The sequence below is a fragment of the Pleurodeles waltl genome, chromosome 1_2 (assembly GCF_031143425.1).
Source record: "Pleurodeles waltl isolate 20211129_DDA chromosome 1_2, aPleWal1.hap1.20221129, whole genome shotgun sequence".
Taxonomy (NCBI): domain Eukaryota; kingdom Metazoa; phylum Chordata; class Amphibia; order Caudata; family Salamandridae; genus Pleurodeles; species Pleurodeles waltl.
Window position 1 is genome coordinate 1,344,046,201 of NC_090437.1, and position 26,738 is coordinate 1,344,072,938.

General features: G+C 48.4%; 1 protein-coding gene across 1 annotated transcript in view; it reads right to left on the reverse strand.

Annotated features, from left to right (window-relative positions):
• The window catches only part of LOC138252353 (myosin-IIIb-like), a 407,650-nt gene that overhangs the window by 168,722 nt on the left and 212,190 nt on the right, over positions 1 to 26,738 (reverse strand). Inside the window, exons 8-9 of the mRNA XM_069205730.1 lie at positions 24,148 to 24,273; positions 22,865 to 22,973 (exon numbers count right to left, since the gene is read on the reverse strand). Of these exons, the coding sequence (XP_069061831.1) occupies positions 22,865 to 22,973; positions 24,148 to 24,273 (235 nt within the window). The remainder of the gene's footprint in view (positions 1 to 22,864; positions 22,974 to 24,147; positions 24,274 to 26,738) is intronic.

Here is a 26,738-nt window from a genome sequence, read left to right on the forward strand (position 1 = left end):
GTGACATCCTGGTCCTTCCTGGTCCTCAGTAGCACCCAAAAACCTCTACCACGACCCTTGCAGCTAGCAAGGCTTATTTGCGGTATTTCAGCTTGTGAACACCTCTAAAAGCTTCATTGCGACGTGGGACATCTGTCTTCCAAAGGAGAAGTTCCTAGTCCTCTTCTTTCTTGCAGAACTACAAGCTTCTTCCATCCGGAGGCAGCTTCCTTGCACCTTCATCCGGGGTTTCCTGGGATCCTGCCCCCCCGGACACTGTCGCGACTATTGGACTTGGTCCCCTTGCCTTGCAGGTTCTCAGGTCCGGAAATCCGTTGTCAGTGCACTGCTGGTGTCTGTTGTTCTTGCAGAATCCCCCTAACACGACTATTGTGCTCTTTTAGGGTAGTAGGTGTAGTTTACTCCTAGTTTTCTGGGTCTTGGGGTGGGGTATCTTGGACACCCTCACTGTTTTCTTACAGTCCCAGCGACCCTCTACAAGCTCCAATAGGTCTGGGGTCCATTCGTGATTTGCATTCCACTTTTGGAGTATATGGTTTGTGTTGCCCCTATACCTATGCTTGCCTATTGCACCCTATTGTACTTCTACACTGTTTGCATTACTTTTCTGACTCTTACCTGATTTTGGTTTGTGTACATATATCTTGTGTATATTACTTACCTTCTTACTGACGGTACTCACTGAGGTACTTGTGCCATATTGTCATAAAAATCAAGTACCTTTACTTTGAGTAACTCTGTGTATTGTGTTTTCTTATGATATTGTGCATATGATATAAGTGGTATAGTAGGAGCTTTGCATGTCTCCTAGTTCAGCTTAAGCTGCTTTGCCATAGCTACCTTCTATCAGTCTAAGCTGCTAGAAACACCTCTATTCTACTAATAAGGGCTAACTGGACCTGGCACAAGGTGTAAGTACCTTTGGTATCCACTACAAGCCAGGCCAGCCCCCTACACACATTTCCTCCATCTTGTTGTAAAGCATAGCCTCACGTTCGATGTTGGCAACCAGAGGCATGATTTTAACTAATTAATGAAGTCATGTCTTTTAACTCTGTTGTTAAAGACGTTTCACATTTTCTCTGTGAGAAGAACCTGCTCGTGTGTGTGCCCCATAGAGTTCTATTCAAGGTAAATGTATGTGAAGCGTTCACATTTGCCTGCATTTTAGCATTACATGCTCCAACTGGCCATTTTTGGCCAAGAGCTCTGGTCTGTAAAAAATGACAATTGTGCCTTAATTATTTGTTGTGCCAGTCTCTAATTTTGCATTAAAAGCATGTTAGACTTTTGGCTTCCTGATGTGTTGTATTTTATTTAAATACATGTATCTGGGGCAGAGCCACCTTCATGAAGTAGGACGCCAGCGCGGAGGAGCTTCCAGGCACACGGCCCTCTCCGTAGATTACCCTGCTGAAACGATTGACAAATTCATCTTTGCAGAGGGGGAACTGCAAGTCAGGCTGGGCGGAGTGTGCTGCTTGCCCAAACAGCCACACAGAGCTACTAGGCCAGGTCCCAGATAAGCAGCAGCACAGTCTGATTACAAGCACAGATGTGCTGCACCACTGCCACTTCCTGTAAAACTGTAAACTTCGCACTAGCCCAGGGTGAAGCGAGGCATCTAAGTGCTGTGAGGGCCGTTGTGGAGATTAAGCAAGCTATTGCCCAGAGTTACAGAGTGGGCCCCATTAATTAGATTAGGCACCAAGGCGAGAATTATCTGGTGCAAGGGAATTGAGCCCAAGACACGCCAAGGTGGGAATTGAACCCTGGTCCCGGGCCAGATCTCTGCATCAGGGTCTGCCGCTCTAACCATTGTGCCACAATTCTCCACATCCTGCAGGAGGCCCGCCACCAACTGAAGTGAGGCTGCAGGTAGGTTCTGCTCTGAGGCCGGGTGCGCTTGCCTGCACCACTGCTGTCGTGGGGCCCGACCTAGATAGGACTGTCGTAGTTTGGACTCTTGCTCTGAGCAAGACTGCTGGTTTTAGGATAACAGTACTTTTGTTTGTAGGCGACTGAGTCTTTCCTACAACAAGTCGCAACTGTTGTCCCAACCTTACCGGCTCACTAGCAGCACCTCACCAGAAACACAATAGTAAAAGGTGATTTTATAGCAGTCGCTTACACATAGACTCAAAGTAAGATATCTCAGGGTATGTCGTGGTTGAATGGAGATTACCCTTTTCTCACAGATATATTATGTCTCACACAAACACAGGCAATGACACAGATGCAATAAAGTTATAATAGCTTTTTAGTTAACATAACTGCAATTTGCGATAAGTTGCATGGATTGCAATGATTAGGATAATGAATATAGCAAGTAACAGTATTGTGAAGAAGAGAGTCATTGTTATGAAGACCCCCACCATTTTGCAATATATGAAATAAATATATATATATATATATATATATATATATATATATATATATATTAGATGTAAGATGCCCTAATACCCTAATGAGAATAGGCCTAACCTCCTACCTAAAGGAGAGCTGGGTTTGCTAAACCTAATCTGCCAAAGCAAGGTCCGTGAGAGGAGCCCCCAACCCTCGTTACCTTGGAATGAGGTCTCTATCTCAGACTCCGCAGGGACACGAAGACTGGGTCAGCGTCAAGATGACTGCAGCATCGGTATCAGCGATGGTGGCGATGCCCTCTGGTCGGACTCCCTCTGATTATCTGTCTAAAGTGTGATGTATTTATACAGATCTACAAGGACCCCTGATGTAGGTGTGCTCCCAAACAATAGATAACAGGCATGCTTGGGACGGCAATTAATATCAACAATCCCTCGAAAGTATAGAGAGGGAAAATCCCTAAGTGGGAACATCTACTGTTTGTTTGTCTTTTGTGCTTGATCTTGACGCCTTGGCGCGGTGACACTGATAATAAAACTCATAACAAGTGGCCTAACTATAAACAAGGCCGCCATCTTAAAGGAAATAAATAATTAAATGGGCTAAGACAGAGCAAGCTAAGTAGGTTAAAAGTCACTAGGTGATGGGGGCACGAGTCTACAAGCCAACGACTAAGCTAACTCCTGCTATCCCATTAAATTGTCACTACAGGACCTGGGCCCTCCTCCCTGTGGGACACTCCAGCAAATGGCATACCGTCGACGAGAACTGCAAGGCACGCTGACACTACCGCCTAGCGCTTGCGGATCTCTCCGCGACCCTCAAAGCTATTGGCCCCCTTCCTGCCTCCCGATCCCCAGTTCTTCTTACCACCTTTCCACTGTTTACACCAGCTATGTCCATATAGAGATGCACACAGCTCCTGTGGAGTCGAGCGATCCACACCCAGCAATGTACATATGACTTACAATATTCTGATTTCTGTGCTGCGAGATGGACACCTAGCCACACATGTTCATTTTTCCTTGATGCCCATGATGTAGGAACACTGAAAACTGTAGGCTGGTCAATAAAAACATTTAAAAAAATACATAAATTCATATATTGCGAGAGGCTGGACAGTGCTTGAAATAGAGCTCTTCGCCATGACGTTTGCTTATTCTGAATGGGGACAGCTTTTGATGGGCTCTAGAGGCCCATTTACCATTCAGAATGATCATTACAATTTATAGTCTGAGCAAGAAATCGTCAATGCAGCAATAGCCTTCAATGCTAAATGCGTATTTGTCTTTGCGCAGTATGATTCATCACTTATATTCCTGGTTCAGAAAATGGGGTTACAGATGCCCTATCTCCCAGTTATCCTGAGTCATTTCTTACTTTGTGATAACCCTGTAATTCCATCTCAACAAGTTTGTATAGTTGAGTGTTTCTTAGAGAAGGTCAAGATGTCTCACGAATAGATGGATCGGAAAGAATCAGATGATCTTCACCTAAAGCCTTCGCTAGGTCGACAACAGGAATTGTATTTCAGCCAACATGCTGTTTTTTGTTCCAGCTAAGGAATGACCATGAGTCACGACTCAGCTGTTGCTGGCCATAGAGGAGTTAAAGACTACTTTGGATTTAGTGCGACAATCTTTTGGTGGCCACATTTTCATTCCGATGTCCAAAAATATCTTCTTAACTGTCCTATTTGTGCCCAACATAATACTTTACACTCCAACTCTTTGGATATTTGCAAGTTAAGAGTGACTTCTGAACCTTGGCACATGATTTCAGCAGATTTTATATTGGATACTCTATCTTCAGAAGGATACCATGTGATACTAGTTTTCAACAATGGCTAATGTTTCGTCCCTGTCTCCATTACCAACATCTGATGAAACGGCCCAGGGCAAAATTGCTTGTCTGCATGGATTGCCTTATACTGTAATTTCTGAAAAGAGGTGATCAATACTGTCACATTTTTGGGCAGCTTTGTGTAAAACATTTAAACTTGAATAATCTCTATCTTATCGTCCCAAGTCATATGCACAAATACATGGAACTGGCCAAAGTTTGGAACTATATTCATGATGCTGTTGTAATACAACTCAAGACAACTGGATTTCTTATTTACCACCTTCAGAAATTCCTTACAATAAAGCAACTGGTAGAGCTACCAAAGAATCACCTTTCTTGTACTAACAGGGATTCGATTAAAGCGTCTTTCCAGCTTCTCCTGGTCGGATCCTTCGATTCTAGAAGCCACTGTTTATTTGATGCACTTACAGAAGCATAGACACCTTGTTTCTGAAAGTGTGCACCAGGCGAAAGTTAAAATGAAGGAATATGGTGATAAATCAAGACCACATTCTGCTCCCCCCTGTAGAGGGAGTGCCGCTGTTTCCCAATTTTCTTATAGTTCATACATTCCCAGTAAATGCTTGACCACTATTTTTTGTGGTATTTGTGATAACTAATTAGATCCACCCTGCAGCCTTTGGCTGAAGTTGCCTCATAGTGGGAGCATTAATTCTCTTTTAATCATCTCAGCTGAAGCCTCATGATGCAGATGCTTATCAGCTTCTGCCTGAACCTCCACCAGTTATGTTACAAGGACAGCCAGAAAATAGGGTTTCAACAAATTAAGATTCTTGGATGTTTCAAAGTTGGCTTTATGTTTTGATCCATTGGAAGGATTATCCTCCTTATGAGCGTACCTAGGAGGATGTTTCTTCAGCACACGTTTCTTTGGTTGTTTGTCATTTTTTCAAACAGCACCGTGATAAACCCAGAACTTCAGGAAGGCGGCATTCTAACATATTTGTGCCAAGAACTGTTTTGAGAAACTACCAGGGCCTGAGATTTATTCAAGCAATCCACTTTTTGTTTTTCTAAGTTTGACACCCTAAGAGTCACAGGTATACCCAGATGTTGATTCCATGCTCACCCTGCCACAGGAGTTAAGCTGCATCCTTCCGAGCAGCCCCGTATAGCCTAAAACCCATCTGGGGTTGCCTCTATTCCCCCTGTGAGGAGACATTTCCTGTCTGTTTGGCCTGGACTGTTCCTACTGAAACTGAATGTAGGCTGATTTGCATATTGTTGAGGTAGCATAGTAGTCAAAAAAATGATAGACTGGATTGCCGCCCAGAGTAACTATCAGTGGCTCAGATTAATTCAAACATTCCACCCATTACGTGTGTGTGTGTGTGTGTGTGTGTGTGTGTGTGTGTGTGTGTGTGTGTGTGTGTGTGTGTGTGTGTGTGTGTGTGTGTGTGTGTGTGTGTGTGTGTGTGTGTGTGTGTGTGTGTGTGTGTGTGTGTGTGTGTGTGTGTGTGTGTGTGTGTGTGTGTGTGTGTGTGTGTGTGTGTGTGTGTGTGTGTGTGTGTGTGTGTGTGTGTGTGTGTGTGTCATTCCGATCACTTCATCTCCCACTCCCCCAACACACACCATATCCCACCCATCACTCCATTTCTTATCACCAACCCCCGTCACTACTTCCATCACTAGCCACCAGGCCCCCACACACCTCACTCACTCCACTCACTCACCACCTGCGCAAACCTCTGCTCCATCTCATACACTAACCAGCTGTCCTGGGCCCTGCCCCCACTTTAACCACTGTACACCTGCCCCCCACACACTGCTCCACCGTAGTCAGTACCCACAGCCAGCCTCAAATATTGCTTAACGCTTAACTACCACAGCCCCATTTTAGTCACCACCCACCTGCCCACACTTCATTCATTCCTCACCCCCTCTAATTCACTCACCCCCAACTCATTCACTGCTCACCTGCCTCCATAATGCTGCCCCCACCCTGCCTTCATTACCCACACACTTACCTCTATTCACACCTTAGTCACTAGCACACTCACACCGGCCTTCACACCTCTGACAGGTCCAAGTGCAATCACCGCCTTCACCTTTGTCACTACTCCCACACCTCCCTAACGCAGGCCAATACCAGCTTAGTCTTTACACGTCCCTAGCCACCTGATATCACCCTGCACAGCCCTGCTCCTGTGTGACTCCCCCCGTACCTCCCACGGTCACCATCAACCTGCCCCGACAAGCATCTCTACCCATCCGTAGTAACTAGTCACCTGATATCACCCTGCACAGCCCTGCTCCTGTGTGACCCTGTAGGAGGCTGGCCTGGCTTGTAGTGAGTACCAAGGGGTACTTACACCTTGCACCAGGCCCAGGTATCCCTTATTAGTGTATAGGGTGTCTAGCAGCTTAGGCTCATAGAAAATGGTAGCTTAGCAGAGCAGCTTAGGCTGAACTAGGAGATGAGTGAAGCTCCTACAGTACCACTAGTGTCACTTGCACAATATCATAAGAAAACACAATACACAGATATACTAAAAATAAAGGTACTTTATTTTTATGACAATATGCCAAAGTATCTCAGGGAGTACCCTCAGTATGAGGATAGCAAATATACACAAGATATATGTACACAATACCAAAATATGCAGTAATAGCAATAGAAAACAGTGCAAACAATGTATAGTCACAATAGAATGAAATGGGGGCACATAGGGATAGGGGCAACACAAACCATATACTCTAGAAGTGGAATGCGAACCACGAATGGACCCCAAACCTATGTGACCTTGTAGAGGGTCGATGGGACTGTAAGAAAACAGCGAGGGTTAGAAAAATAGCCCACCCCAAGACCCTGAAAAGTGGGTGCAAAGTGCACACAAGTTCCCCAAAGAGCACAGAAGTCGTGATAGGGGAATTCTGCAGGAAAGACCAACACCAGCAATGCAACAACAATGGATTTCCAGACGAGAGTACCTGTGGAACAAGGGGACCAAGTCCAAAAGTCACGATCAAGTCGAGAGTGGGCAGATGCCCAGGAAATGCCAGCTGTGGGTGCAAAGAAGCTGCCACTGGAAGGTAGAAGCTGAGGATTCTGCAAGAACGACAAGGGCTAGAAACTTCCCCTTTGGAGGATGGATGTCCCACGTCGTGAAGAGTTGTGCAGAAGTGTTTTCCCACAGAAAGACCGCAAACAAGCATTGCTAGCTGCAAAGCTCGCGGTTAGGGTTTTTGGATGCTGCTGTGGTCCAGGAGGGACCAGGATGACGCTAATTGCGTGAGGGGACAGAGGGGGCATCCAGCAAGACAAGGAGCCCTCTCAGAAGCAGGCAGCACCCGCAGAAGTGCCAGAACAGGCACTACAAAGTGGAGTGAAACGGTGCTCACCCGAAGTTGCACAAGAGAGTCCCATGCCACCGGAGGACAACTCAGGAGGTCGTGCACTGCAGGTTAGAGTGCCGTGGACCCAGGCTTGGCTGTGCACAAAGGAAATCCTGGAAAAGTGCACAGGAGCCGGAGTAGCTGCAAAACACGCGGTTCCAAGCAATTCAGTCTGGCGTGGAAAGGCAAGGACTTACCTCCACCAAACTTGGACTGAAGAGTCACTGGACTGTGGGAGTCACTTGGACAGAGTTGCTGAGTTCAAGGGACCTCGCTCGTCGTGCTGAGAGGAGACCCAGAGGACCGGTGATGCAGTTCTTTGGTGCCTGCGGTTGCAGGGGGAAGATTCCGTCGACCCACAGGAGATTTCTTCGGAGCTTCTAGTGCAGAGAGGAGGCAGACTACCCCCACAGCATGCACCACCAGGAAAACAGTTGAGAAGGCGGCTGGATCAGCGTTACAGTGTCGCAGTAGTTGTCTTTGCTACTTTGTTGCAGTTTTGCAGGCTTCCAGCACGGTCAGCAGTCGATTCCTTGGCAGAAGGTGAAGAGAGAGATGCAGAGGAACTCTGATGAACTCTTGCATTCGTTATCTAAGGAATTCCCCAAAGCAGGGACCCTAAATAGCCAGAAAAGAGGGTTTGGCTACTTAGGAGAGAGGATAGGCTAGCAACACCTGAAGGAGCCTATCAGAAGGAGTCTCTGACGTCACCTGCTGGCCCTGGCAACTCAGAGCAGTCCAGTGTGCCAACAGCACCTCTGTTTCCAAGATGGCAGAGGTCTGGAGCACACTGGAGGAGCTCTGGGCACCTCCCAGGGGAGGTGCAGGTCAGGGAGTGGTCACTCCCCTTTCCTTTGTCCAGTTTCGCGACAGAGCAGGGCTGAGGGGTCCCTGAACCGGTGTAGACTGGCTTATGCAGAAATGGGCACCATCTGTGCCCATGAAAGCATTTCCAGAGGCTGGGGGAGGTTACTCCTCCCCTGCCTTAACACCTTTTTCCAAAGGGAGAGGGTGTAACACCCTCTCTCTGAGGAAGTCCTTTGTTCTGCCTTCCTGGGCCAAGCGTGGCTGGACCCCAGGAGGGCAGAAACCTGTCTGAGGGGTTGGCAGCAGCAGCAGCTGCAGTGAAACCCCTGAAAAGGCAGTTTGGCAGTACCCGGGTCTGTGCTAGAGACCCGGGGAATCATGGGATTGTCCCCCCAATACCAGGATGGCATTGGTGGGGCAATTCCATGATCTTAGACATGTTACATGGCCATATTCGGAGTTACCATTGTGAAGCTACACATAGGTAGTGACCTATGTGTAGTGCACGCGTGTAATGGTGTCCCCGCACTCACAACATCTGGGGAATTTGCCCTGAACAATGTGGGAGCACCTTGGCTAGTGCCAGGGTGCCCTCACACTAAGTAACTTTGCACCTAACCTTTACCAGGTAAAGGTTAGACATATAGATGACTTATAAGTTACTTAAGTGCAGTGGTAAATGGCTGTGAAATAACGTGGACGTTATTTCACTGAGGCTGCAGTGGCAGGCCTGTGTAAGAATTGTCAGAGCTCCCTATGGGTGGCAAAAGAAATGCTGCAGCCCATAGGGATCTCCAGAAACCCCAATACCCTGGGTACCTCAGTACCATATACTAGGGAATTATAAGGGTGTTCCAGTATGCCAATGTAAATTGGTAAAATTGGTCACTAGCCTGTTAGTGACAATTTGGAAAGAAATGAGAGAGCATAACCACTGAGGTTCTGATTAGCAGAGCCTCAGTGAGACAGTTAGTCACTACACAGGTAACACATACAGGGCACACTTATGAGCACTGGGGTCCTGGATACCAGGGTCCCAGTGACACATACACCTAAAACAACATCTATACAGTGAAATATGGGGGTAACATGCCAGGCAAGATGGTACTTTCCTACAGTGACCCCCCCAACTGTCACCATCAACCTGCTCCAACAAGCATCTCTACCCATCCGTAGTAACTACCCACCTGATATCACCCTGCACAGCCCTGCTCCTAGCCACCTGCCCCAACACCTTAGCCTCATCCATCAGTACTCACTGCACAAGCTATCCTGCTAGCGCCACCGCTCTATAAGGCAGAGGTCTCCATCTCCTGGCCTCACTGCTGCGTATCGGCTTTTTGTTCATAGTTGAGTTCATCCATGAAACCACTGCTGCTATCCCGTATTGTTTACTATGGCAGTTTGCTAAATGTAAAAATAATCTGAAGGTCTTGTGGTTTGGCATTTTGAACATGGTACATGTTATTGTTAATTGTAATGGTTTTACATAACCACACAATACAATGATTATTTACGCGCCGCACTACCACACCCCTGGTCCACCTCAGGAGCCACCCATCTGCTCCCACGCCCTTTCCTTGCTGGGGCTGCAGTCCACCCGCCCTCACACCCAGGGGCGTGTCTTGTTCAGAGGCCGGGGGTATGAGCCTGAGATTCCCCACCAATCATGGCATGTACCCAACCATTAGACATGATGACAAGGGTTGGGGATGTGGTTTCATGGGTACTGGGGACAGAGACAGCTTCAGAAGGGTGAGTGGGATGATAACCAATATCTTGAAGGGTAAACAACATTCCTGCACCTTTTCACATATATCCAAACATTCAGATGTCAGCTGCAGAACAAGAGGTTGTTGTGCCTTTCTCCATGGCTGTACTGGTCTGCCTGTAGACACCCCCCCAGTCTCTCTTCATAGCACCTGACACATTGCTCACTCAGCCCTCTCCCAAGGACTCTGAAACCACTGTGTATCTACTCCGGACAATGTCTCTCCATCAGCACCTCTGAATCCCAGGACCTCAGAATTCCTGACACCCCTCACCACCTACATCCCTCAGCCCCCTGGGCAGCTGCGCACTCCTGTAGTGTGTCGTAATCTCAAACAAAATGTAAGCGTAGTTGTCCGATTCGCCTCGTGTCCCAGCCAGCCCCAGAGATCCTGTGCATTTGCTCTGTTCTTCTCCTGTGTGTCCAAGTGTGTACCTATGTGTGTTGTATCTGTATGGCGTGGATCTAGTCAGAAGGTGGGGAGTCAAAGGAAAGCTCAGAGTCACAGAGTTACAGGAGCTGTGGCTGGTCCGCGGATGATTAATGCATGATGTAGTCTTCTTTAAGGAGGGGAATCTTCAACTCCTTCTTAAATTGTATGGTGTCAGTAAGGACCTGATGGACAAGGGGACGCTGATCCAGATCTTGGGAGCACAGATGGAGAACGCACAACGCCTTTTGTTTTGAAACACTTCTCAGTCTGATGGTGTCTTGGCGGCCGCCGTGTGCAGAGATCCACCAAAGATGCTGAGCTTGTCCACAAGAAAACCGCGCAGTCCTGGTTGTGGTGTCTTTGTGAATGATGCAGTTGGTTGTGAAGATGGCGCAGGATGGAAGGGGATGAACTGAGTTCCATCGGGATGGGAATGATGCAATAACTTTTCTTCAGGCCCTGGGTGAGACGTGCTGCAGAGTGAAGGTTGCCCTTCAGGGAAGCGAGTGTGGAGGCTGGAAGGCCATGGACCATGGAGCAGGGCGTTACCCCCATCCATATGCGGAAGCAGAAGGGATTCAACAGCAGTTCTGTTTTCCATGAGGGGAAGGAGGGGGAATCCCAGTGACGTAGCTCTTGGTTCAAGTTGGGTTTTAAAGGCATCAAAGGTTCATATCATTGAGCCAGTTTGTAGTATTTCTTGTTTGTTTTTCTAGGCAACAGGAATTCTGTCTTGGTTGGGTTGAGTTTCAGGAGGTGCTGGACAACCAAGTCTTGATGAGGTTCAGGCAGAGTTTGAGACATTGAGTGTCTGAAGAAGAGGAGAGGTTCATGCAGATCTGTGCATCTTCGGCATATTGGTAAATCTTGATGCTGCTATCCGTGAGTAAAGCACAAAGAGGCTCCATGTAGAGGCTGAAGATGACTCGGGACTGTATGGCACCCTAGGGGGCTCCGCCACTGATGGGGATCTGATGAGACGTGGAGGTTCCCCTGTGAACGAACTGGTGTTGGTTCGAAAGGTAGGAGGAGAGAAAAGTCAAGGACACTGCTGGTGAATCCCATTCACAACTCCAGAGAGCTTATGAGGATGGGAAGCTGAGAGGTCCGAAAATATCAGGAGGTAAGGGTGGTCTTCATCCATGGTCCGGGGGCATCTTCGGCCTATTCACTGACCGGATCACAAGAAGAAGCAGCGCTATAAATCAATGCAGCAGGTCCTGTGTTCTGGGCCCTGGGAGGGTGAGGGGCCCTGCCAGGATCATAACCAGAGGCATAGCTAGAAATAATGCAGCAGGTGCAGTGGTACCAAGGCCCAAGAAGGTGAGGGCCCACGGCCTGGGTAATAACGAATGGCAAAGCTGTAAATGGTGCAGCAGGCGCTGCTGCGGGGGCCGTGCTTAGTCTCCATTTTGGATTTTCTTTTTAACTTGATATGGTTTTCTAGTGGTGACTTTTACATGTTTTTCTATCACACGAGACACACACATTTATTTCTGGGAGGCATTGTCGCCCTGCAGTCTGCATGTTTAGTTCCAGAGTTGTACAATCAAACGCTCAGAACGTGATGCCTTTGTTTTATTTCTCTGTGCTCGTCAGAGACGACTATCCTACTCTAGACAAACCAAAGAAGCTGTCCTGAGCTTCTGCCACAGTAGAAGGATGGTATTTTATGATCTAAACAGCATCCATGGTAAGCTCGGAGAGAGGAGCACTTCATGCGGAGGCTATCGTGGAACCGCTGTGTAGGAAAGTACCATCTTGCCTGGCATGTTACCCCCATTTTTCACTGTATATATGTTGTTTTAGTTGTATGTGTCACTGGGACCCTGGTAACCCAGGGCCCCAGTGCTCATAAGTGTGCCTGAATGTGTTACCTGTGTAGTGACTAACTGTCTCACTGAGGCTCTGCTAATCAGAACCTCAGTGGTTATGCTCTCTCATTTCTTTCCAAATTGTCACTGACAGGCTAGTGACCATTTTTACCAATTTACATTGGCTTACTGGAACACCCTTATAATTCCCTAGTATATGGTACTGAGGTACCCAGGGTATTGGGGTTCCAGGAGATCCCTATGGGCTGCAGCATTTCTTTTGCCACCCATAGGGAGCTCTGACAATTCTTACACAGGCCTGCCACTGCAGCCTGAGTGAAATAACATCCACGTTATTTCACAGCCATTTTACACTGCACTTAAGTAACTTATAAGTCACCTATATGTCTAACCTTTACCTGGTAAAGGTTAGGTGCAAAGTTACTTAGTGTGAGGGCACCCTGGCACTAGCCAAGGTGCCCCCACATTGTTCAGAGCCAATTCACTGAACTTTGTGAGTGCGGGGACACCATTACACGCGTGCACTACATATAGGTCACTACCTATATGTAGCTTCACCATGGTAACTCCGAATATGGCCATGTAACATGTCTATGATCATGGAATTGCCCCCTCTATGCCATCCTGGCATTGTTGGTACAATTCCATGATCCGAGTGGTCTGTAGCACAGACCCTGGTACTGCCAGACTGCCCTTCCTGGGGTTTCACTGCAGCTGCTGCTGCTGCCAACCCCTCAGACAGGCAGCTGCCCTCCTGGGGTCCAGCCAGGCCTGGCCCAGGATGGCAGAACAAAGAACTTCCTCTGAGAGAGGGTGTGACACCCTCTCCCTTTGGAAAATGGTGTGAAGGCAGGGGAGGAGTAGCCTCCCCCAGCCTCTGGAAATGCTTTGTTGGGCACAGATGTGCCCAATTCTGCATAAGCCAGTCTACACCGGTTCAGGGACCCCTTAGCCCCTGCTCTGGCGCGAAACTGGACAAAGGAAAGGGGAGTGACCACTCCCCTGACCTGCACCTCCCCTGGGAGGTGTCCAGAGCTCCTCCAGTGTGCTCCAGACCTCTGCCATCTTGGAAACAGAGGTGCTGCTGGCACACTGGACTGCTCTGAGTGGCCAGTGCCACCAGGTGACGTCAGAGACTCCTGCTGATAGGCTCCTTCAGGTGTTAGTAGCCTTTCCTCTCTCCTAGGTAGCCAAACCCTCTTTTCTGGCTATTTAGGGTCTCTGTCTCTGGGGAAACTTTAGATAACGAATGCATGAGCTCAGCCGAGTTCCTCTGCATCTCTCTCTTCACCTTCTGATAAGGAATCGACCGCTGACCGCGCTGGAAGCCTGCAAACCTGCAACATAGTAGCAAAGACGACTACTGCAACTCTGTAACGCTGATCCTGCCGCCTTCTCGACTGTTTTCCTGCTTGTGCATGCTGAGGGGGTAGTCTGCCTCCTCTCTGCACCAGAAGCTCCGAAGAAATCTCCTGTGGGTCGACGGAATCTTCCCCCTGCAACCGCAGGCACCAAAAAGCTGCATTACCGGTCCCTTGGGTCTCCTCTCAGCACGACGAGCGAGGTCCCTCGAATCCAGCGACGCTGTCCAAGTGACCCCCACAGTCCAGTGACTCTTCAGCCCAAGTTTGGTGGAGGTAAGTCCTTGCCTCACCTCGCTGGGCTGCATTGCTGGGAACCGCGACTTTGCAGCTACTCCGGCCCCTGTGCACTTCCGGCGGAAATCCTTCGTGCACAGCCAAGCCTGGGTCCACGGCACTCTAACCTGCATTGACGACTTTCTAAGTTGGTCTCCGGCGACGTGGGACTCCTTTGTGCAACTCCGGCGAGCACCGTTTCACGCATCCTCGTAGTGCCTGTTTCTGGCACTTCTCCGGGTGCTACCTGCTTCAGTAAGGGCTCTTTGTCTTGCTCGACGTCCCCTCTCTCTGCAGGTCCAATTTGCGACCTCCTGGTCCCTCCTGGGCCCAAGCAGCGTCCAAAAACGCCAAACGCACGATTTGCGTGTAGCAAGGCTTGTTGGCGTCCTTCCGGCGGGAAAACACTTCTGCACGACTCTCCAAGGCGAGAGGGATCCGTCCACCAAAGGGGAAGTCTCTAGCCCTTTGCGTTCCTGCAGAAACCTCAGCTTCTTCTGTCCAGTCGAAGCTTCTTTGCACCCGCAGCTGGCATTTCCTGGGCATCTGCCCATCTCCGACTTGCTTGTGACTTTTGGACTTGGTCCCCTTGTTCCACAGGTACCCTAGATTGGAAATCCACAGTTGTTGCATTGCTGGTTTGTGTCTTTCCTGCATTATTCCTCTAACACGACTCTTTTGTCCTTAGGGGAACTTTAGTGCACTTTGCACTCACTTTTCAGGGTCTTGGGGAGGGTTATTTTTCTAACTCTCACTATTTTCTAATAGTCCCAGCGACCCTCTACAAGGTCACATAGGTTTGGGGTCCATTCGTGGTTCACATTCCACTTTAGGAGTATATGGTTTGTGTTGCCCCTATCCCTATGTTTCCCCATTGCATCCTATTGTAACTATACATTGTTTGCACTGTTTTCTAAGACTATACTGCATATTTTTGGTATTGTGTACATATAACTTGCGTATATTTGCTATCCTCTCACTGAGGGTACACTCTGAGATACTTTGGCATATTGTCATAAAAATAAAGTACCTTTATTTTTAGTATAACTGTGTATTGTGTTTTCTTATGATATTGTGCATATGACACTAAGTGGTACTGTAGTAGCTTCACACGTCTCCTAGTTCAGCCTAAGCTGCTCTGCTAAGCTACCATTATCTATCAGCCTAAGCTGCTAGACACCCTATACACTAATAAGGGATAACTGGGCCTGGTGCAAGGAGTAAGTACCCCTTGGTACTCACTACAAGCCAGTCCAGCCTCCTACACGCTGTGACTGACATTCAGCCCTGCTGATTCCGACCTTCATCCTGAGAGGGAAGATCGCTTGCACACGTAGACATGAATGCACCCAGTCTGGCTTCCTGACACATACGACCAAGGTATGGGGGTCAGACCGTCCCAACAGGTCTGGCAGTCCCAGTATGCTCTCTTTAGTGGATAGATATTAGTGACAAATAGGAGAATATGAGTGACATTAGTAACAATTAACATGGTTGAATTTTTTGTATTTTTCACCACTCTAATAACGCATATTACAACAACGTCTCATCTACTTAATCATCACAGCTCATGTTTTTATTACAAGAACCTTGAGCATGCAAAAGTAATGAATGAAAGCAAAAAGAACAGATGATGGACGGAATGCAGAACAAATCAAACATTTACCCCTAGTCACAGACCTGGGTTTTTCCATCGTTTTTTCACCAATAACATCTAAAAGGTTAGGTGGTTTAGCTGTGGTACTGTGAGCGAGCCGAAACAAACCAACATTTACTGATATACGTAGGCTAAGGGCTGGATTTAGAATTGGAGGAGGCGATACTCTGTCACACATTTGGCGGATATCCCCTCCGCCGTATTACAATCTCATTCTATCCTATGGGGATCGTCACACGGCAGACGGGTTATCCGTCACCTTTGTGACAGAGTATTCCCTCCACCGACTTCTAAACCAGGCCCAAGTCTCTACATTGTGAAGTTCTTGTTGAAATAATACACAGTCCTACTAAACTTGTAGGAACTGTATAAGAGTCCAATGGCACTGGGCTCCATTGGGGGACACTGTGTGGATCGTAACCAGAGGCATAGCTATACGTACAGTAGGTGCAGTGGTACCAGGGCCCCGGAAGGTGAGGGACCCGCTGTCCGGGTCATAACCTCTAGTACAGCTGTAAATGGTGCAGTGCGTCGAGTGGCAAGGAAGGGCGACGGGAACACTGCCCGGAATAGAACCCAAAGCATAGCTGTAAGAGGTGTAGCAGGTGCAGCGCCACCAGGCCCTAAGAGGGAGGAGCACACTGCACCGTAACGATGCTTGCTACCCAAGATGGACTGAGGGGTCCATTTCCTCTTACTTTAGGGCCCACGCTGCCCTTGCGATGCCACTGATCATAATCCACACACGTGCCGGTGCGGAGGCAAGTCTGACGGGCTGAGGAGACAGCAAACAATGAATTAGGATGCATTGGCATTAAAATGCAAGCCATTCTATTTGCAAAACCTAAGTCACCTGCATCTGCAAAGAAACTGCTTACATTTCTATATTAAAAGCCTGTCATTTACTTTTGTTTTAATTGTTGTATGCCACCTGCCAGGGACACACTGGAAAATTGTGGAAAGAAAAAGAAGGTGGGGATACAGTACACAGCTGACCCCCCCAGACCCCATTAAATCTGCCACAGATGCTCTGCACTGTATAGGTCTCCCCAATTCCCTGGCACATGCCCCGGGTGAGCCTGTGGTGCACTCATCTGTGGGTGTCATCCTGGGAGTAGGTTCCTATTGCGATAACATTCCCCACAGACCCTGATCGCAATGGTGAAGTTGTCGACATACGTCACAGATCCAACCATGGGCCATATTAGGAATCCGGTGCACTGTTCATGTTTGCGCCACGGCGCACATTAAGCAGTCAATTATTTAGCTGCAAACCCTCAAACTAAGCTCAACTGAAGGCTCAACGTCTATAAAAAAAAAATGGATTCAATCCTGCATTGAGACTAGTTAGGACAAAGACACAAGGTTTAAGATATAAGCATTTTTTAGGAGATTTGCTTATAATTCACATAAAGCTAAGATTATTCGTTTTAGATACGTCTATCAGGTAGCCCCATAGCAGATACAATTTCATAGAGGAGTGAGAAATGGGTGGGCTATCCTACTGTGTTCATCTCAGAAGACAATTTCATACGAGTCAGTACCAGGAACCATTGGCGGACTCTTCGCGTGATCCCTCAAAGCACTGACTGGAGTCGAGAGGAATCTTCTGGTTAGGGACAATGCTTTGTGCACATCAGCTCCAAAAGGTGGATATATATATTTTTGGGTGAGTTTACAGCTCTTTGTGACCAGTTTTGAGGTACAGACTTATGTTGCCTTCTTGCTGTTAGTTCTTCAAACACTTTCTAAAGAATGAGGCCCGTCCAATCCTGGTTAAGAACAGATGGACGCACCACTGGGTTTAGAGGCACAACCTTTTTTTCTCCAAAATTATAAATGAAGGCTCTTCCTCAGTGGGTTGTGCCAAAGAGCACCGCATCATTAAACCAAAAGTGTTTTAGGAAACATTACGCGATAGTGGATGGCCCGCCCATCCGTACTCCCACACCGGCAGCATGGGAGGCGCTTGGCCATAACTGAAAGTCTACGCTGGACACTCAGTCTTTGATGACGCAAATCAGGAATTATTAGGGCTCATAAGGCGCCTACTTTTGGGGTTCAAAAAGTAATGAGGAGATGGAAGAAAAACACCTTTAGACCAACTCCAGAATATCCTCCCTGGTAGACTTCTAACAGGGGATATTAACAGTGGAGAACTTTAAGACAGTCCTTGGCACAAACCGGGGCCCTTGTTTTTAGGATGGGAATAAAACCGATGCTCTTAAGAGCATCATAATGTTTCTAAACGGGCACGAGTGGGAACATTGGTTGAGGGAATGCTAGTAACTCACAAAGGTTTATTTCCTTTTGCTTGCTTGTTGCATGCAGGATCGGACCGGCCTATACGGCAATCAGGCACCGCCCGGTGGACTGGTCCCGCAGGTCACTGTGTGGGCCGGTGTTTTAACCGAGTGTGGGCCTGTTTTGTGGTCTTGTGGGACCGTTTGCCCCATTGATTTCCCCGGTAGTACCAAAAACATTGCCTGCAGCAAACAGACATGCATGTAGTCTCCCGTACCTTGCAAGCTACCTATGAAGCGTGTCTTTACAAGTTCACATTTCGGTGCCCAGATCTAATATTTTGGCCCACTCTGACGCGGGTGGCACGTTCCATATAGACTTACTCTCTAGAAGGCTACGTAGCTAATTCTGGGCTGGTTTTAATGGCATTTCAAGTCCATTGCCACGTCCAAGAGAGTACGGTTGAATATTTCCTGAGACCCGACATAATTTCTCACTTTTTAAGTGTTTTGCTATCAGAGTGACTTTGTAATTACCACTATTTAATGTAACCGAATAAGTAAAGAGTATATATTTCTGGTACTTAATGAGTAAGGGAGTGGACCCTCCAATGAACAACAGAGAGCTCAGGCGAGCGCAGTGGCGCTCTATGGAACAAACATGACATCTCTATCTGTGAGCTAAACAAAGACTGGTTTGGAAACAGCTCTTGAGGGGGTGCCAACCAACCCAGAATATTAAAAGTAAGATCTCTCCTACCTACCACAGGCAACAACCACTTACGGTCTCACCACAGGGCAGGATCTAAACACAGCGGCTCATGTGAGAGTCCTCATACCTACCACAGGCGACAACCACTTACGGTCCCACCTCAGGGCTGGATCTAAACCCAGCGGCTCATGTGAGAGTCCTCATACCTACTACAGGCAATAACCACTTACAGCAATAATCCCATCACAGCGCAGGATCTAAACACAGCGGCTCATGTCCTCATACCTACCACAGGCAACAACCACCTACGGTCCCACCACAGTGCAGGATCTAAACACAACGGCTTATGCGAGAGTCCTCATACCTACCACAGGCAACAACCACCTACGGTCCCACCACAGTGCAGGATCTAAACACAGCGGCTCATGTGAGAGTCCTCATACCTACCACAAGCAACAACCACCTACAGTCCCACCGCAGGGCAGGATCTAAACACAGCGGCTCATGTGAGAGTCCTCATACCTACCACAGGCAACAACCACCTACAGTCCCACCGCAGGGCAGGATCTAAACACAGCGGCTCATGCGAGAGTCCTCATACCTACCACAGGCAACAACCACCTACGGTCCCACCACAGTGCAGGATCTAAACACAGCGGCTCATGTGAGAGTCCTCAAACCTAACACAGGCAACAACCACCTACGGTCCCACCGCAGGGCAGGATCTAAACACAGCGGCTCATGTGAGAGTCCTCATACCTCCCACAGGCAACAATCACCTACGGTCCCACCACAGTGCAGGATCTAAACACAGCGGCTCATGTAAGAGTCCTCATACCTACCACAGGCAACTACCACCTACGGTCCCACCACAGCGCAGGATCTAAACACAGCGGCTCATGTGAGAGTCCTCATACCTACCACAGGCAACAACCACCTACGGTCCCACCACAGCGCAGGATCTAAACACAGCGGCTCATGTGAGAGTCCTCATACCTACCACAGGCAACAACCACCTACGGACCCGCCACAGTGCAGGATCCAAACACAGCGGCTCATTGGAGATTCGTCATAACTACTACAGGCAATAACCACTTACAGCATTAATCCCATCACAGCGCAGGATCTAAACACAGCGGCTCATGTCCTCATACCTACCACAGGCAACAACCACGTACGGTCCCACCACAGTGCAGGATCTAAACACAGCTGCTCATGTGAGAGTCCTCAAACCTACCACAGGCAACAACCACCTACGGTCCCACCACAGTGCAGGAACTAAATATAGCGGCTCATGTGAGAGTCCTCATACCTACCACAGACAACAACACCTACGGTCCCACTGCAGTGCAGGATCTAAACACAGCAGCTCATGTGAGAGTCCTCATACCTACCACAGGCAACAACCACCTACAGTCCCACCGCAGGGCAGGATCTAAACACAGTGGCTCATGTGAGAGTCCTCATACCTACCACAGGCAACAACCACCTACGGTTCCACCACAGTGCAGGATCTAAACACAGTGGCTCGTGTGAGAGTCCTCATACCTACCAAAGACAACAACCACTTACGGTCCCACCACAGTGCAGGATCTAAATACAGGAGCTCATGTGAGAGTCCTCATACCTACCAAAGGCAACAGCCACCTACGGTCCCACCACAGTGCAGGATCTAAACACAGCGGCTCATGTGAGAGTCCTCATACCTACCACAGGCAACAACCACCTACAGTCCCACCACAGGGCAGGATCTAAACACAACAGCTCATGTGAGAGTCCTCATACCTACCACAGGCAACAACCACCTACGGTTCCACCACAGTGCAGGATCTAAACACAGTGGCTTGTGTGAGAGTCCTCATACCTACCAAAGACAACAACCACTTACGGTCCCACCACAGTGCAGGATCTAAACACAGGAGCTCATGTGAGAGTCCTCATACCTACCACAGGCAACAACCACCTACAGTCCCACCACAGGGCAGGATCTAAGCACAACAGCTCATGTGAGAGTCCTCACACCTACTACAGGCAATAACCACTCACAGCAATAATCCCACCACAGCGCAGGATCTAAACACAGCGGCTCATGTGAGTCCTCAAACCTACCACAGGCAAGATCCACTGGACAGGATCTAAACAGACAGTTCCAAGCACGAGACATCTAGATTTGTACCAGCACTTAAACACATTGGACCTTACTGAGCCCCTTCCAGCTAAGGTCACCTGTGCCAAGGTTGGAGTATGGCTTTGATGTAAAAAGCATTGGATGTGTGGTAGACATGCCTTCCTCATAGTTACCGGGGCGACAGAGGCTATGAACAGCCGTAGCACCTTCCCATGCACCAGTAAGCTGGTCTCAAGAGGTGATGGAGTAAGAAAAAGAGACTCAAAGATGCAGTACAGTTACAGTGCTCCACAGTCTATGACTTTTGAACCATTCAAGGTTTTACTCGGAGGCTGTGGAAACAAGCATTTTCAATGCAATAGGTCTCGCCTTTTCAAGAGTTAGAGCTATTGGCCTTGTAAATGCCTAATTGCACTTTTCTTGTCGAATGGACAACTGCAGTCACGTTCTCCATAGGTCCTTGTCCAGAAGGTCATCTCTGCCATTATGTGTCACTAGTGCACTTTTCGTTTGTAGTGGTGCAAAGCAAAGAAGTCAACAAGGGAAATAAAAAATTAAAATGCAGTAAAGCAATAAATAAATCCTTTTGAGTAATCTACCTAAAGCATTGTCTAAGCTGCAAAGCGTAGTATTTTACAATAATATGATGGCAAATATCTCTACCACTTAAATAAAAACAAAAACCCACTCAAATACATATACAAGGCGAAGAACACCCTGGGATGTCTACTAAGATCCCTTACGACTAACACATATCCAGCTGGAAGTAGAAGTATGAGTGGTCTGGACACACTTGCGCAAGGAATGATGGGCACAAGTAGGTAATGTTTAGTTGTGTTTGTGTGTCATGAAATACATTCAAGGTCACATGCGTTAAGCTGTTGCCTTAACACTGGTATCACCCCTTACATAGGGCCCTTTTGAGGAGTTGCTAAGCCACACCATATTTAAAGACCAGGCCCACTGCTAGCAAAGTACTTAATGTAAACCATATGCCCTCCTATGCCTTGAGGATCGTCCATAGATCCTGTGCATTAATTCCACAATTGCCCCAACTCGGCTTTCTCTGAGCTGCTATCAAATCATATGTAAACACGCACGTCACTCACAGCATCCCATCCCCAGAGCTCTTTACATTAAACGTAAGGTAACACACTCACCTTGCTACCAGCTGATCTGAACACAGTTTCCCACTACTCCACTGGCCGATCCCGTTGCAAACACAAACGAGATCCTAGCATACAGCAACGTGAGCGTGCGGTCAGAGCTGCCGAGTCGGGAGTTCGAGTCTCGGTGTCAGCTCAACAGCCTGTGATTTTGGGAAATCACTTAAAATAAACCTAGTGATCCAGGAGGGGTGGTGGGGGCTCAGTGAAGGGATGGGGAGAGATGGCACAGGGCGAGCAGGCTGCCACGTGCAGGAAACAACACGCAATGGGGAAAATGAAAGCAATAACAGTGTGGCATAATTGGTACTCCTGCAAAGCACTCCAATACCTCAGTTTGAGTTCGAGCTGCATGAAACTTCAAAGCGCCATGGAGGGCGACAAAAAGAAAAAGCAGCGCACCCACACTAAGGTACATAGGTGATCGTGCACTAATCCATGCAACAGGGTCAGTCTGCAAGGCAGTAACAAAGCAGCCTTTAAGGCGGGACAAACAAAGCATTTACCAACAAAAGCAAGGGATCTTTGAAAGGCACACCCACAAGCTATGTGTGTTCTTCTCATTGTACCAGTAGGTAATAAGTGTTTAGCTGATACCATCACTGTGACTGCCGCTAAACCACACTTTATTTTGTATATTCATCTCTTTTTAAAATTTGCTATAATATTTCATGTGTGAAGTTGTGCATTCTGTAGAGTTTACTACATAAAATTGAATGCTAATGTAATGAATCATTCAAGCAGTGAAGGGTCAACTCTCCCCAGTGATTCAGCATTATTATTCCTTTGTCTCTACCATGTAAGTAAACAATAAACAAACTTTCCCACATGTGATGATGATGTATGTGTGATGTGTTAATATAACAATGGGTAAGAGGTGCAGGGTGCTTCTGCAATCATCCTCACCTTCGGCCTGCTGCTGGGTGTGGAACCTCTGGATGGACTCCCCCCGCGTCACAGAGATGGTGCAGACCAGACATGTCAGCAGCTCCTCCTCCTGGACACCAAACTGAGACTGTGGGCGAAGGAGGGAAAGTCATAATCGAAAGGGTGAGAGTGGATGTGGGGTGTGAGGTGTGGGATGAGGGATGTGGAGGTGTGGTAAGTGGGATGTGGTGTGCAGGATGTGGAGAGTGAAGTGTGGATTGTGGGATGTGGAGGGTGGGATGTGCAGTGTGGATTGTTGGATGTGAAGAGTGGGATGTGTGGTGCAGGATGGGGGGAGTGGAGTGTAATGAGTGGAGTGTGAAGTGTGGCTTTTGGGATGTGGAGGGTAGGATGTGGACAGTGAGGTGAGGATTATGGGATGTGGAGGGTGGTATGTGGGGTGGGGGATGTAGTGAGTGGAGCGTGAGATGTGGATTGTGGGATGTGGAGGGTAGGTTTTGAAGGGTGGGAAGTGCAGCACAAGAACTAGAGTGTGGATGTGAGATATGGGGAGCGGAGTGGGAAGTGGATTGTGGGATATGGAGGATGGGTTTTGGAGAGTGAGATGTGCAGTGCAGGATGTGGGGAGTGGAATGTGAGATGTGAAGTGTTGGAAGTGGAATGTGTGCAGTGTTGGATGAGGAAGTGTGTGTAAATATATATATATATATATATATATATATATATATATATATATATATATATATACATACACACACACACACACACAGAGAGAGAGAGAGAGAGAGAGAGAGAGAGAGAGAGAGATGTTTGCATGTGCCAGGTGTCAGTCACAGCAGGATCCTATAAACATCCACTCAAAGCAACCACAAAGGACATTGTGTCTTCAACGCTTCATACCAAGAGCTGAGGCCAACCATACACCAATCGCATATGTAAAAGTAGAGCCAAGTGAGCATGAACACATAAGGAAGCAAATGGCAAAGCCACACACAGCCAACCGAGCCCTAAAACCCTAAAAGGCGTGGCTAGAATTGCACCAGAACAGAGACCAACAAAGAGGTCACACTGAGTAGATTAAATTAGCAGAATAGCGCTGCATTGCAGAGGTGTGTGTGTGTGTGGGGGGGGGGGTGGAATCAAGAAGGTTTGCATTAGTCAAGCAAAGGTTGGGCTTACAGGCAAAACTTTTAGACTGAACTTTTGGAAAATTGGCATTTTATGACAAGAAAAGCTCCTTACAGAAGTTTAACTGTTTCAGCACACAGTGCCTTGGGCACCCTGAGGTCCTACACACTCACCGCTGCAGCCTTCAGCCATCCTTGAGAGTTGGGGGTCACCCTCACCCCTCCGTTATCCTGAGGCTCAAATACAACGTTTCCCAGAGAAAGGACCCCAGCCAGGATTGCCTGCATGTCCACCTGCTCCTGCAACACAAGACAGAGGCACATCAGTGGTTATTAGAACAAGTAGAACTAAGCAAGAGGCAGGGGGTGGAAGGAGGGACTGAGAACAACACAAAAAGGTCAGTCGCTTACCTCTATGTGTGCACACTAGCTTGCAGTAAGTAGCGGGGAAGGAGATCTTGCACATGTCACATACACGTGTGTTTATCACATGGAAGGGAGCAGAAGGCTGGTTGAGGACACAGGCAGTAATCCAAAGGAAGGGAGTGAAGGCATGGAAGGATGAGAGAAGTGGGAGAAAGACAGAGGAGGAGGAGGATATTCAAAGAGGTGAGAGGAATGGTACAAACAAGGGGTTCAAGACAGTATCCTCATCTTGGAGTAAGTGTTCTATCAAGGGTGTCTCCTCCCGGAGGAGAATTCATCTGTACAGCACCGGACACTGGACAGAGAGGGGTCTCTGGGGGTCTGTAGGAAAGTACCATCTTGCCTGGCATGTTACCCCCATTTTTCACTGTATATATGTTGTTTTAGTTGTATGTGTCACTGGGACCCTGGTAACCCAGGGCCCCAGTGCTCATAAGTGTGCCTGAATGTGTTACCTGTGTAGTGACTAACTGTCTCACTGAGGCTCTGCTAATCAGAACCTCAGTGGTTATGCTCTCTCATTTCTTTCCAAATTGTCACTGACAGGCTAGTGACCATTTTTACCAATTTACATTGGCTTACTGGAACACCCTTATAATTCCCTAGTATATGGTACTGAGGTACCCAGGGTATTGGGGTTCCAGGAGATCCCTATGGGCTGCAGCATTTCTTTTGCCACCCATAGGGAGCTCTGACAATTCTTACACAGGCCTGCCACTGCAGCCTGAGTGAAATAACGTCCACGTTATTTCACAGCCATTTTACACTGCACTTAAGTAACTTATAAGTCACCTATATGTCTAACCTTTACCTGGTAAAGGTTAGGTGCAAAGTTACTTAGTGTGAGGGCACCCTGGCACTAGCCAAGGTGCCCCCACATTGTTCAGAGCCAATTCACTGAACTTTGTGAGTGCGGGGACACCATTACACGCGTGCACTACATATAGGTCACTACCTATATGTAGCTTCACCATGGTAACTCCGAATATGGCCATGTAACATGTCTATGATCATGGAATTGCCCCCTCTATGCCATCCTGGCATTGTTGGTACAATTCCATGATCCCAGTGGTCTGTAGCACAGACCCTGGTACTGCCAGACTGCCCTTCCTGGGGTTTCTCTGCAGCTGCTGCTGCTGCCAACCCCTCAGACAGGCAGCTGCCCTCCTGGGGTCCAGCCAGGCCTGGCCCAGGATGGCAGAACAAAGAACTTCCTCTGAGAGAGGGTGTGACACCCTCTCCCTTTGGAAAATGGTGTGAAGGCAGGGGAGGAGTAGCCTCCCCCAGCCTCTGGAAATGCTTTGTTGGGCACAGATGTGCCCAATTCTGCATAAGCCAGTCTACACCGGTTCAGGGACCCCTTAGCCCCTGCTCTGGCGCGAAACTGGACAAAGGAAAGGGGAGTGACCACTCCCCTGACCTGCACCTCCCCTGGGAGGTGTCCAGAGCTCCTCCAGTGTGCTCCAGACCTCTGCCATCTTGGAAACAGAGGTGCTGCTGGCACACTGGACTGCTCTGAGTGGCCAGTGCCACCAGGTGACGTCAGAGACTCCTTGTGATAGGCTCCTTCAGGTGTTAGTAGCCTTTCCTCTCTCCTAGGTAGCCAAACCCTCTTTTCTGGCTATTTAGGGTCTCTGTCTCTGGGGAAACTTTAGATAACGAATGCATGAGCTCAGCCGAGTTCCTCTGCATCTCCCTCTTCACCTTCTGATAAGGAATCGACCGCTGACCGCGCTGGAAGCCTGCAAACCTGCAACATAGTAGCAAAGACGACTACTGCAACTCTGTAACGCTGATCCTGCCGCCTTCTCGACTGTTTTCCTGCTTGTGCATGCTGTGGGGGTAGTCTGCCTCCTCTCTGCACCAGAAGCTCCGAAGAAATCTCCCGTGGGTCGACGGAATCTTCCCCCTGCAACCGCAGGCACCAAAAAGCTGCATTACCGGTCCCTTGGGTCTCCTCTCAGCACGACGAGCGAGGTCCCTCGAATCCAGCGACACTGTCCAAGTGACCCCCACAGTCCAGTGACTCTTCAGTCCAAGTTTGGTGGAGGTAAGTCCTTGCCTCACCTCGCTGGGCTGCATTGCTGGGAACCGCGACTTTGCAAGCTACTCCGGCCCCTGTGCACTTCCGGCGGAAATCCTTCGTGCACAGCCAAGCCTGGGTCCACGGCACTCTAACCTGCATTGCACGACTTTCTAAGTTGGTCTCCGGCGACGTGGGACTCCTTTGTGCAACTTCGGCGAGCACCGTTTCACGCATCCTCGTAGTGCCTGGTTCTGGCACTTCTCCGGGTGCTACCTGCTTCAGTGAGGGCTCTTTGTCTTGCTCGACGTCCCCT